This window comes from Helianthus annuus, chromosome 16 (assembly GCF_002127325.2).
Source record: "Helianthus annuus cultivar XRQ/B chromosome 16, HanXRQr2.0-SUNRISE, whole genome shotgun sequence".
NCBI lineage: Eukaryota > Viridiplantae > Streptophyta > Magnoliopsida > Asterales > Asteraceae > Helianthus > Helianthus annuus.
In genome coordinates this window covers 104,324,774-104,339,308 of record NC_035448.2, presented here as the reverse complement: position 1 = coordinate 104,339,308, position 14,535 = coordinate 104,324,774, and the positions used below count along the sequence as shown (strand labels likewise).

The 14,535-nt window shown below is 34.8% G+C and overlaps 2 protein-coding genes across 2 annotated transcripts; one reads left to right on the top strand and one right to left on the bottom strand.

Annotated features, from left to right (window-relative positions):
• Positions 1–330: 330 nt before the first annotated feature.
• LOC110872598 (testis-expressed protein 2) lies at positions 331–8,752 on the bottom strand. The gene is made up of 7 exons (XM_022121413.2): positions 8,416–8,752; positions 6,420–6,658; positions 5,100–5,730; positions 3,984–4,326; positions 2,738–2,838; positions 2,363–2,557; positions 331–996 (listed from the first exon to the last, which is right to left on the bottom strand). The coding sequence occupies exons 1-7, from the start codon at positions 8,587–8,589 to the stop codon at positions 445–447; spliced, it is 2,235 nt and encodes a 744-aa protein (XP_021977105.1). The 5' UTR covers positions 8,590–8,752; the 3' UTR covers positions 331–444.
• A 3,074-nt stretch (positions 8,753–11,826) lies between these two features.
• Positions 11,827–14,425, top strand: LOC110872597 (thioredoxin F-type, chloroplastic). The gene is made up of 3 exons (XM_022121412.2): positions 11,827–12,241; positions 13,502–13,601; positions 14,198–14,425. The coding sequence occupies exons 1-3, from the start codon at positions 11,925–11,927 to the stop codon at positions 14,330–14,332; spliced, it is 552 nt and encodes a 183-aa protein (XP_021977104.1). The 5' UTR covers positions 11,827–11,924; the 3' UTR covers positions 14,333–14,425.
• Positions 14,426–14,535: the final 110 nt, after the last annotated feature.

Genomic DNA, 14,535 nt, shown 5'->3' with positions numbered 1-14,535 from the left:
GTTCGTTTATTTTACATGACCCGACCCGATACAAACCGATTTTTTTACTTATATACCTAGGGGCCTAAAATTTTTAAAAATATTCTGCACCCCCATGGAAAAATTCCTGGGTCCGCCACTGAGTTTCAACATTTTAGTTTAAAATCACTAAACAAACGTTACTAAAAAGTTTGGCCACAAAACAGTCAAAATCAGGCCATGAACACTCATAACCCAGGCTAAAACCTTCTACGAAAATTGACTCACAAAATATTTTGATTTTAAAAACCGGCTTTAAAAAAAAAAAAAAAACATTTTATTTTTAAAATATACACTATAAAAACATAAACAAAATCGACAAAAATGTACGTATTATAGATCGTAGAATCAAGATTCGAATCAACGACCAAGAAAATACATATTACAAACTACAACCCGAATCCGAAAACATACAAATCGGATCCCTCATCCCGGTCCCCGCATCTTCTCAACCATATGTCTCCCTTTCTCTTCAATATTCCGTCTCTTTTCTTCGAGTTTCTCCCCCATTTTCTTCCGAAACCCTAACATCTTCGCCCTCGTTCCCGATCTCTTCAACTTATTCTCATCCGCCGTCTCCTTATTCTCTTCCGCCACCGCCGCCTGAGGCGGTGACGGAGGTTGCGAACTCGGAAACCCAACGTTTTCTTCCACTACTGCCGCATTTTGTTCCGTGCTTTCTAACAACGGCGTTTTCTCATCATTTTCAGTCGGTTTTTCATCATCATCTGATGATGTTTGATTGTGTGTGGTTTCTGTTGTACTACTGACGTCTTGTGGATGAATTTCGTCAGGAGGTTGGGGACAGGGGACCTCGTGTGAGATTGTTGGTTCTGTGGGGGGCTCGGGGTTGAGTTCCGGGTTGGCCCAGATAAATGGTGCAGATTGTTGTGGGATCCAATCATTCTTTTCGGCTAACATGAAATGAACTGTTGCACTTTCGCAGTTGGGGAGAACCATGGTTTCACGAATGGCTCCCTGTGGAAGTTATTCATTAGAAAGTATCCGACACTATGAACATGTCATATCTATGGCTATGTAGTTATAGCGGTCCAAAATCAAATAGCGGTCATATGATATATATAGGTTATAGCGGTAATTTTTATACCATGCATAATTTATGTATTTATATATATAAATATATCTTTGAAAAATATTAATAGTAATATCATTCCATTATCAAAAACCTGTTGCAAATCAAACACTAATAGTAACTTTGAAGTATTTAATTTAAGAATTAACACAATCAAACACCGTTACTGCTATAACCGCTATATAGGTTTCCAAATAGCGGTATTTAGCGCCGCTAATAGTGGAACCGCTATAGGCCACCAATATTTGGACAGCTACACACCCTGAGGTCCGCTAACCGCTATAGCACCGCTATTGACTGCTTAGATCTCTGGTTAACCGGCGTTCATTTCAGAACTAATAACCAATAACAATGTGAACCAGTTTTGCTTTAAAATTAGTTATTATGCGTTGAATGCGTCTCATTGTAATATATATGAACAAGCTACATTTATATACGGTTCTTCTCATATGGTTCTTGCAATCTTATATTTTATCATGTATAAAACACATAAATGGGTAGGGGTGTGAAGGCTCATATCGAGCCGAACTTAAACAAGCTCGAGTCTAGAAATAAGTTAGTTTAGTAAACAAGCCAGAGCTTCATGTTTCAAGCTCGAACATGCTTAAACAAGCCTATTATTTATATAATTTTTTATTTAAAGTATTAAACATCATCATCATCATCATCATACTCAGTAAATCCCACCAATAGCAAAGCTAAGGTAGGGTCTGAGGAGGGTAGATGTAGACAGCCTTACCTCTACCCGTAGGAATAGAGAGGTTGCTTCCAGTGAGATCCCCGGCTCGATTGTAGTTTTGTATCAAGCCTTGGACCTAAGACACATAACACTCAAACAATTGGGATAGAGACTGATTGGTGCATGTACCCCGTGTCTTTCAGCTATCAACGTCACCACATGATGCATGATTAACCATCCGCCGCTTTTAACGTTATTTTCACGAAACTAGTAAAATAACGTTAAAGTTAGTACCATTTCACTTTTGCCCCCGGATCACCCACACATATATACATTATATGTCCACACCGCAAGCGGGGCATTAAATTATTAAACATATATCACTGTATATAGATTATAAAGAAGCCTTACTAAATAATATATGTTATGTGATAATTAACATTCACAATGTTTCATACTTTTCAAAATCTGGGAGATTAGGTGTTTTGACCTTAAAAGTCAACATGTACCATTGTTCTGGTGTATATATAAGAAATTAAAAGCATAAAGTTGCACAAGAAAATAAATCTTACCTTAAATTTATTGATTATGAACAATGCAATATGTCCACTGGTTATCTTGTGATCACCGACGGCAGATTCCAAACTAAAATCTATATCCGGCATTGATGTGAAACCGAACCAGATTTGATCAGAAGGTGGAGGTTTTATGTATACTTTAAGCGTTCCTCTAAGAGTTGTTACCCTAATTGCCAGTGAAAGCGGCACCTTCACAAACAAGAAGACAATATTATTAGGAACAAGACAACAGGCCAAAACAGGTTCGTTGACCCGTTTGAGATAATACATAACCCGAAATAACACATTCATAACTAAATGGGTCGAAACTGTCACCTCTATATAGTCATGATTAATATGCGTTAAGCCTGAAAAGACTGTTCTACAAACCTGAGAGACTTGTTTTGCGACAGAATTTATTACAGATTTCCACTTTGGTAGAGTAGAAGTAGATGCTGTTTGTTCATTGCCCTTAAAACTTTTGGTCTCCTCTGAGAAAACAAATAAATTAGATAAAAAAAAAACAGTACGGGGTCAAGATGATTTGACCCGCTACACTTAACTTGTTTTTTTATTTTAATTTCCTATAGATACGTTGAACATGATTACAGACTATTTCTTCAGGAGGTTGTAAACACTTACGCGAGGGACCAATGTTAGAATATTCAACTCATTTCCTTTTTAGCTAAAATGATAATAGTCTGACCTAGAGGTATAAACAAGCTGAGCCGCTTGTGATTTACTCAAGATCGGCTAACTAAAAGCTCGAAACGAGCCAAGCCGAGCTTAAGCAAGCTCAGGCCTAAAAAAATTGAAGTTCAGTTAATAAACGAGCTCGAGCCCGAGCTTGAGCTTCACATGCCAAGCTTGACTAGGCTATGGAGCCTATCAATTATACCAATATCAACTTTTATTTTATATAATAAAGGGGAGGATAAATTGAAAACCCACTCTAGTTGAGGAAACCGTGGAAACTCATAGAAATTTTTTTTAATGAAAACGTTTTGAGCAAAAAATAAATAAATAAATAAAACAAAAAATCGCTGAGTGGTTTAAAAAAAACAAAAAACAAAATCCGTATTTTACATAGGTAACATCATATTTATATAAACAGCAAAATGCAGATATGTTTACACACGTAAAAGCAAAAGTTTATTTATTTATTTATTTATTTAAAAGTACTCGGCATGTATATTACGTCTGTTTATTTTTTCATAAAAAGAAGTTTCTTTTGGGTGTGTGACGAAAAGTTCCATGGGTTTCCTAAGCTCAAGTGAGTTTCCTATTTATAATTCCCCATATAATAAATATATAGTTATGATAAGAATAATTAAACAGTATAAATTAAATTATGTGTGTGCATATATATGTATAAATAATTATATTTGTATATAAATAAAAAATTATATATTTATGAAAATAATAAACAAGCCCGGCCCGAACAGAGCTTGAGCTTGGGCGAACACGGGCTTGGCAGTGATTATCTAAAGTAGAATTTATTAATCCAAACATTAAAAGACGCTTATTGCGATCAGACAATCAATTCCAAAACGCAAATCAGACGCTGCGAAATGTCATATTGAAATATTATAATTTATAAACCAACAAAACTTCAGATAAAAATGATTAAACTTACCCAATTTGTGTCTTTCATCATCCTTAAGCTCCACGGCTTGATTAGTTTGTTCATTAAGCTTAATCTGTTCTTCATAATGCTCAAAACCTTCTAGAAGATCAGTGGTGACATCATCAACAGATTTGGAATCTGAATTTTCAAGCTCCTGCATTTCAATCCTTGTTTCAATATCTAACACGGCCCCACCGTAATATTCGATATCGAGTTCCATTGCAACCACTTCTTTCAGATCTGATGGTACAACCCTCATACCATGAATATATGGTGGAATAACCCCTGGATTTACGTCTGTGCAAATTATTTCGCCTACGAAACTCGGAGTCCTTGCGATGGATAACATTCTCTACATACACAAAAATAATCATTTATATAATTATTTAAACCTTCTATCTATTCAAAGTTTCAAACAAACAAGAAAAATGTCTTTAGGCACAAATAACGCCAACAACTTTCATCACACTTATACCATTTATCAGTTTAGGGTTATGCAGTTAATGCGGTAAAAAAATCGGATATAGGTCAAGGAGTGATATTTGAGGTATAGGTTATCGCGGTGGGAATGGGATAATAGGATATCGGTAATTATAATATCAAGCAGAATTTATATATATAACAATTAACACTAACAATTCAGTATACTCTCCTACCATTAAGAAATTTATCTTTTGCAACTTGCAAAACACTAACAGCAGCAATAAGAAGAACGACAAATCGGTGATATATCAGTCACACATCGGTCAATATCGCCAAAACCGATATTTGACACTGATATTTTACATGGGGACCGATAAGGCAAGAACCGATTTATGATCATGATGTTCTGATTCTTGAGGGAAAACATAATTTGATTTGGAGTAGGTAAGAAGTTGTAGATGAATTGAATACAGAGACAAGTAGAAAAGTATTTTATGTAAATATTTTTTATTTTGAGCATGTGATTCATCTGATTCGGGAATCTAAAGTTGTTATATTTACAATTAGAATGCACATCCAAACAACCCTTAAATATGAGCAAAATGTTTGCTAATATATTTAATTATTTATACATCCTTGTCACCTTGGAAATTCAAGGAAGATCATACAAATTTGACATTATTTAAAAAAAATGCTACAAACCTGAATATGTGCTTGCATCAAATTCCTCAAATCCACACTGCTTTTCGCATCAAAAAACAACCGCGATATCAACAAATTGCAGCATAAAGTTCCGTCGTCCCTACACATTTTATCATTAGAATCCGTATCCGAATTTTGGGACCCTAAATTTCTGCTTCCAGACGGAACCGATTTTGGTATCATCGCTTGGATAATCTTCTCTTCAACACCTTCATTAGATTTTTTTTCCGTTTGAGTAAGCTTCGAAGACCCGCCGACCGAATTTTCACTGCTCTTTTTATCTTCTTTGGCAGTTTTAGAAGTTTTTTTTGTAAGTTTTTTCAAAAAATGGCGAACTTTTGAAGATGAACCATCTACTTTAACCGATCTATCCCCTATTTCTGGATTAATACCTGTAGATGGTTTTAAAAATGAAGGATATTCTACATTTAATGATGCCAGATAGTTATGAAATTCTGCGCGTGATTTGTAAAACCATATAAGTTTCTCTTTATCTTCACAAGAAGCAAGACGTAGAACTTTACACCACGATTCTTTTTCACATGATGTCTCGAAATACAAGTAGAATAACTTGCTTCCATGATATATATCTGATGATTTGTTCTCCACTTTCACAGGATATTTTTTGGCCCTGTAAAAAGGTAAATCCGTAGTTATTCAATAAAAATGAAACTTTTTGAACAAAAATGTTTTAGTTTATTCTTCAAAGAGTAAAATGTCATTTTCGTACCTGAGGTATGGCCACTTTTGCGACTTTCGTCCAACACTTTGTTTTTTCGCATCTGGATCCAAAAGGTTTGAAAACTTGTCATTTTCATCCGACTCGTTAACTCCATTTATTATTTTACGTTAAGTTAGGGGCATTTTCGTCATTTTAGCTATTTGTTTTGTTTATTTATATCAAAATGGCAAGATTAAATGACGGAAATACCCCTGACTTGTCGTTGAAAAATGAATGGAGTTAACGAGTCGGATGAAAATCACAAGATTTAAAACCTTTTGGATCCAGATGCGGAAAAACAAACCTTTGGACGAAAGTCGCAAAAGTGGTCAAACCTAAGGGACGAAAATGGCATTTTACTCTTCTTCAAAATACATCTTGGGCAACTTTCGACCTGTTTGAACCTTTCTAACCTTTTGGCACGTTCAACCCATTTGACATGTGGACCCTGTTACCCTTTTTTATATATTACCCGTTTACCCATTTGAGATCAAACATAACCCGAATCACCCATACAGATGAGCATGGGTCGAAAGTGCCACCTGTCTCTTTACGAAGTAACAATCACAATACAGAGTTTCTGGCAAAGAACACGTAACCATTTTCTGGAGGCTAGATTTGCAGCAGAAACGGCTTCTACAATACAGCCTGATAGATAAACTTTTGTGAGGGTCCCATCTGGTTCTGTGATCATGAGTGATTTATCCTTGATGGTTGCATGCTTCTTCACAGGTGTAACGTCAAAGGCCTCAATTTTACGTTTTTGTTGGCGTAAAGTTTTATCGGTGGATTGTGAAGTCTTTGGGATCTTTTCTTTTTCTAAAATCCAAATCCATCCCTGAAGAAAACAAGCAGTTTAGAAGGAGTTACATGAATGAAATAAGATTGTTATATTTCAAAAAAAAAAAAAAAGAGTTTATACATTCGAGCATATACGTAAAATTGCAAGTCTGCAAGCACAACCTTGGTTTTAAATTGTGTGATGCGCTCCGATGCGTTTGGTCCAAAAATCTGATGCGTGATGCGCAATGCGAGCGCATCTTTATAAAAAAAGATATTAAAAAATTATTTATACATAAAAACTTTTAAAAACATACTTAAAGTAAAACCAATGACGTAATAAGAAGATAAGAGTTGTGCTTTTGGGTTCAAATCAAGCATACTAAGATATTAATTATTGAAAAAACCGAACCCCGTTCATAAAATCTGGAAAAAAAAACATAAGAAACAACGTTGCGTGCATCAGAGCGCATTATTCACATCTTGAAAACCCACTAATCGGATAATCACTTTTGAAAGCAAAACGCCAACGCCATATTCACATCTTCTTAATATGAAATACTGCATTTGATGTGTTAACAATGCGGTTCGACCTACTTAGACGGTCATGTGTTAATGCAACAATCATACAATCACTTCCAAAATGCAACACCAAACACTCAAAGACCATTTCTCATCAAGTACAACATTCGAAACTTTAACAACGGTTGAACTATAGACAATAATAGACACATATTACACGATAACAATAGTTTTACAAAAAACTTCAACCTCTATGTTGTATATCGGGTCACCGACCCGTTCATGATTATGGACTTATCATTAACAAGACACCGGTTCAAGACCACAAGCCTGTTTGTTTGGTGAATTGACGACGTGAACATGCAGGCATGCAAGTTCATCCCATTTTTTTTCTTTCTATGTTATTTTATTTATTTAAGGCACATAACACTCAGCAATCGGAACATGGAGGGACTAACTATGTAATTAACTCTAATGTATATATGTGTGGGCCATCGGGGGCAAAAGTGAAAGTGCACTAATTTTAACGTTATTTTACTAATTTCGTGAAAATAACGTTAAAAGCTGAGGACGGTTAATCATGCATCATGTGGTGGCGTTGATAGCTGAAAGACAAAAGGGTACATGCACTAATCGGTCTTTGTCCCGATTGCCGAGTGTTATGTGCCTTATGTCCAAGGCTTGATGCAAAACTACTATCGAGCCGGGGGTCTCACTGGAAGCAGCCTCTCTATTCCTACGTGATAGAGGTAAGGTTGTCTACATCTTACCCTCCTCAGACCCTACCTTTGCTTTGCTATTGGTGGGATTTACTGAATATGATGATGATGAATTTCGTTAGTTGTTTACCATTTTCCTAAATGTTAGCCAATGTGGGGTTTGCATTTCTAGTTTTCCTCTATGTAATCACAAACGAATGATGAATGTTGTCAGACAAAGTTTGAATTGTGGTGTCATCGGTATCTACGTTTGAGTTTAGACTTGCGCAACGATTAGTTCGAGTAGTGAATTATGTAATTCGATCAACCTACCGCTGTCTATCCGTTTTTTCGGTTTGAATGCTATTCCTAGCCGTTACCCCTAACCGAATTCCTATCGTTCTATCTCAAAACAATCCGGTTAATGCATTAATATTTCAAACAATCTAAACCATCCCAGGTAAAATGCAGGTCAACGAGATGCACATTTCTTCGCCATTTCCGCCACATTTTAACTAATTATTATATGAGTGCTTTCATAACAAAATTTCTCAAATACAGACAGATAAATGAAACATGAAATTAAAGAAAGTACCTGTTTATTAGGAAAGGGAAATTGGAGTTGATCATCATCTTTTAGAGAATTGACAACCCTAACCTCTTCTTTTTCCCCCAATTTCCAAATAAGAAACAAGACAGCAACAACTTCAACAACAACAACCACCAATGCCCCAACAACAAACCCTACAAACAATGCAACAGCCACCATCACGAATGCACGATTGCATGCGTCAAACACCTCATTATCGATCAAAAGGAGGTTGCTTTTTTATTAGAGGATTTGAATGTTTTACAGAAAATGCAATTGCGTGATTGTTTGTGCATTTGAATAATCAAATGTATGTATGGCTCCAACCCCTACCCTTAATACTATTTTTCAAGTCATTGTTTGGTAAATGAAACAAATATCTCAATTATTATTATTTTTTTTCAATTTTAAATAGCAAATCTAATTCTATCGAAAACAAACTCTAGTTCTAAGGCGATAGTGTAGTTATAAAGCCCTTTGTGGGGACGTTATGTGACAAGTGGCGAAATGCGTAAGAGAGTGGTTTTATGGGCTTTATATAACTTGAATGTGTAGTGGGGATATATATATATATATATATATATATATGTATGTATATATATGTGTGAGTGAGGAAGAAAGGGCCACATCGTGATGGTGTTCGTGAGGAGGAGGGAGAGGCCCCACATTGCGCCCCCGTAATGGTGTTCATAGGCGCTATGGGGCGTTATGGGAGGATAAGGCGTCATATACAACCCCATTACATGTGGTCTAATTAGTTTTATGTCGGGTCTTTTCAAATTTATGTGATAGGTAACTATTCTTGGCACTTAAGCCATATCAATATATTTTACAAGTTGTGTGGGTCTTATATGTTATGGGATAGTTTTACATGTTGGTCAAAGACCATTATATGGTCTATGAAATTGGAGCAAGTTGATGTGCAGTTTGTCGTGGATTGACTATCGAACTAGTAGGGCTGGTCCAAGTCCAGGTCTAATGAGGCTAGAGCTTTAGGCCCTCAATTCATTAGGGCATCAACCTTTTTTTTAATTATGTGTGAAATATGGGCTTGGTTGGTTGGGTTTGTAGGGATTCGTATCACGGCATGGGAACTCTGGAACAAAGGGGCGGCTATTGAAGGGAATAGTTAATACCATATTTACCATTGCTGATTGATCCGATATATAATAGCAAATAGATTTTGTAAGAATGAATTCTATCATTCTAGAAGGCAAAAGAAGCAAAATGAGTGTGTGGTTTTTTTTTTTTTTTTTTTTTTTTTTTTGGAAAAGGTCTCGAAATTGTACTTCGCTTTAAACCATCAAAATGGTTGAGCCGTCCCTGCAAACTAGCAAACATATTTTTCTCAACAACGGGATACACTAAGTAAATATAAAGAAAAAAATATCAAATGAGAAAATGCAAAATCGATGAACCTTAAATAGTATCATGGTATGTGATGAAAGATGAACTCACAAAAGCTAATAAATTCTAAACAATATTTTCATAAAACCAAGTCTTACACATTATATATATATTATATATATATTATTATATTATATTATATTATATATTATATATTATATATATATTATATTATATATATATATATTATTAGTTAAGCTTGATGAATAGTAATTTTATTTTTATAATAATGTATAGCTTTTTTATTATTTTTTATTTTTAATAATATATTTTTAATTATTTTTCTTTTTTTAAAACCATATATTTCCTATACCGTTTTTTTAATAATTCTCTTTTCCTTTTTAGAACATATATTATCGATTAATTTGATAATTCTTTAATATTATATGTTTATAACTTTTTCTTAAAACTTAAGTACGTAGTTATGATTGATTTTTCCCGACCATTCCATTTTAAGTTTTGTTAAAAACGAAATTGTACTTATAGTAAAGTATTTATTTGGTATCATAAAACAGTACGATGACAAACTAAATCATTCTAATAGTTTGGCTTTCTAAACAACATTATTTATTTTCAAATCATGTTTGTTTTACATTTTCATTTGCTCGGTTTCGCTGCAACGCGCGCGAAGACAAAAAAACTAGTTTAAATGAAGTTTCATGAAGAAGATGTTTATGAAATATACTTAGAAAGATGAATAAAATAAAAGAGAAAATGGTAACTCCTTCGTTTTTCTTGTTGTAGTTATCATGCTTGTAGAAATCGCTAGTCAATCGGTGGGGTGGGGACTAACGATTAATCGGGATTAACCGGGGATTAATCGGATATAACCGGGATTAATTGTAATTAATAGGCAATTAATCGAGATTAATTGACGATTAATCGAGGATTAATTGGCGTCTAGTCGTGATTTTTACAACCATGGTAGTTAGACCAGACGGTATGGGGCTCGTCCCCAGGTCCGTCCTCTTGCCGCCACCCCCTTGCTACGTCGCCCGTCCTCTTCGTTCGCCCAAAGCCGCCCAAGCCGGGCCTCACCCCCTCACACACACCTATACATACATACATACATACATACATACATACATACATACATACATACATACATACATACATACATACATACATACATACATACATACATACATACATACATACATACATACATACATACATACATACAGGGTAAGGATAGTGTAAAAAGGGCCTAAAGTGTGAGAAGTGTAAGAAGTGTATTATAACACTATATATAATACTATATAACACCATATAAACACCGTATAACAGTATGTAACACCATATAATACCATATAACACTATGTAACACTATATATCATTATATAACAAATATAACACTATACATCTATCATAGACATGCTATCAGACAACCTATAGTGTTATATTTGTTATATAATGATATATAGTATTACAAAGTGTTATATGGTATTATATGGTGTTATATATTGTTATACGGTGTTTATATGGTGTTATATAGTGTTATATATAGTGTTATAATACACTTCTCACACTTCTCACACTTTGGGCACTTTTTACAGGATCCTCTACCCATACATACATACATACATGCATACATATAAAGGGGTTCATCCTCACCCCTTAGATCTATCCCTTTTAGGTCCATCATCACATCCGCTTACGTGACAGTCTACGTGATGGCCTATCCTTAAATGACTTGCCTCCTCCATACCTTCCAGTCTTATATATTTTTTACATTTTGAGCAAATGTCACTATTCTATTTTATTTGTTCATATGACATTATGACACTATAGTAGACTAATATTTATCAGTTTATCATTAAAAGATTTAAGACAATAATTAATCAAATAATAATTAATCGATTGTATATGCAATAGTACTCAACCACACATCCACCAATCATTCTGTCACAGTACAAACCTGCATGGCAACCACACATAAATTCTCTACCCAAATCACCCACATATCTCCCCCATCAAATCAACCAAACCCAAGGGTAACTCCGTCCTTTCACACCAGATATCATATTATCACTTATCAACCATCTAACATCCAAAACACACTCACTCATAACCGTCTTCCACCAACCACAACCACAACCACCACTACAATGGCGTTACAAATTCATCACGTCTGCCGCCCTATTTCACCGCCGTCACCGTCACCGCCGCCCTCGCTATCACCGTCGTCATGGCCGACTAAGCAATCGAACATCGTCGGAGAAGTTCGCCGGTCGTTCAATCTAGTGAAAACGACGAGTAGTAAAACCGCCAACAAATTGAGGAATTTGACGGTGAGATCGAGTTTGGAAGCCTCTGGTACGGCGGTGGTTGTCGGTGTGGTTACGGAGGTCGATAAGGATACGTTTTGGCCGATCGTTAATGCCGCCGGTGATAAGACTGTTGTTCTCGATATGTACACTCAGTGGTAAATTAGTTATTATTTGCTTATATTGCATTTTTCTGTTAGTTTAGTTGTTGATTGTTAAGAATTAGTTGCAGATCTGGAAAGTAGAATTCACTTATTGTGAAATTAAGTTTAGTAGAGTGTTTCAGTTTGGGAATAATTTAGTAGAATTAATAATTTATAATTATATGTAAGAAATTTTGCATGATCGCTAGTCAATTTGAACTATGAAAGTAGGAAATTAGTGTATCTCTTAGGTCAGTTCAATAAGATGCTATAGATACAAACTTAATTACTTTAAACATTATATTGTGTTATACTTTACTAGTTTACTATATAGGTTCCATAGTTTACATGACAGCTATGTTCATAAAAGTGTGAGGTGCTAAGAGGTTCTTAGGTCTCGAAAGCTGGGACGCGAGTTTCACATACGCGAGGTGTTGCTCTCCGTACAAGCCAAAATAAGCTTTATGTGTTGGACAGGAATTAATCACCAGGAACAAAACAACACAGAGTTGTTCTGATTGAATCAGGAACAAGATTAGAAACAATGGAACAATGAGTGTTTAGAGAATACATAAACTTTAGTAAACAGTAAGGACTGATATATTTCTAGGAGATTGATTCACTATGTACATACATAGGGGACGGTTTTGGTGGAAGGGACACAACGCTTCGAAAACGGATGCAACCCTAATCTGGATTACAAACTTGAAGCATAACTTATATACTTAGATCTTAGTGTTTTATATAATTACAACTAGATCCATACATTAACACATATACTTGACTTTTCTTTTTGACATTTCTTTCTCCTGTTCTTTATTACTGTGTTGGGATAACTTATGTATGAATGATATTTATGTTAGCATTTTTTTATACTTATATTTGTGGCAACTTCTAATTGGCAATATCTTGGGCAATATCTTGTAAGGTATCTCCTCCACCCAAAAAACAGTAAATCTTGACTTCTGAACATCTTTTTACTTGGTTTGAACAGTAAAAAATTGATCCATTTGGAAAAGATTTTTTATACAAAATCTTTCATTAGACATGCAATTCATCCTAACTTTCTCGTATGAGAGGGTAAACGTATGGTGTGCACGAGTATTGTTTGAATCCGACTTGATTATTGTAATTTTTTTTCTTGGTAAACAGTTGTATGAGACATGGTTTTATTTGTTAATTATAATTATAACATAACCGTATGTGTAATGGTGTTTATGTAATCAGTGTGGTTTTATATTGTTCACGGTTTCTGATTTGTTTGGATCTTGATAGGTGCGGTCCTTGCAAGATAATCGCGCCAAGGTTCCAAGAATTGGCTGAGAAGAATCTTGATGTTGTATTTCTAAAGCTTGACTGCAATCAAGAAAATAAGGTATAGTTGTTTTATAATATTCCAAGAAGTGTATGTATACCACCAATATTACTATTTAGACTATCAATCAAGCTATGAAGTTTTTTAAAGTTATTGTATGTTTCAAACAAGTTCTTAAATATAATAACTTCTTTTGTTTTGTTTTGTTTTCTATACGTATAGTAACCGAGGTTTACTAGAGTTCTCTCTTTTTGCAGCTCACCCTGTTTGATATATAACATTTTTCTTTTTTTCCCGATTTTCATTTAAGATATAACTTAGCTTTTATCTTAGTATCTAATATATAAATTTAAATATACTGTTATGTTCAGACGGAGTTACTTTTCCATTAAAGTGGGATTGACCATAGTGACGAAAATGAAAGTTAGGAACCAGTATGAATTATTATTGGCTAACGGGTCATAGCTTGGATTACTAAAATCCAAATCGCCTAATTGTCTTTATCTTCGATATATTTATATGTTTTTTGAAAAAACTGAGTTATCCATCATAAAGTATTTTTCTGCATAACTGACAAAAAGAAAAAACCGATAGAATTGATTTTGATATCATTTTGTATGACTTCTGGTGGTAATATTATTGATATGTGTTGGCAGCCATTGGCAAAGGAGCTAGGCATAAAGGTGGTCCCTACCTTCAAGATCCTTAAACATGGTAAAATTGTAAAAGAAGTTACTGGGGCTAAGTTTGATAACTTGGTTGCAGCCATGGAGGAAGTTAGATCCAGTTAGACAAAACTTAAACCCATCTGTCTATAAGTACTAATTTATATGTTTCAAATTAAACTATAAATAACTATCAACCATGCTCAAGTGTTCGTTCTAGCCTTTCTATGAACACTGAAATAAGCGACCCCGACTGGACTTTCCAGGTTGTGCGTGTTTGCAAAGTCATGGGTACTGAAACAAGCGACCCCGACGGTCCATATGAGCTA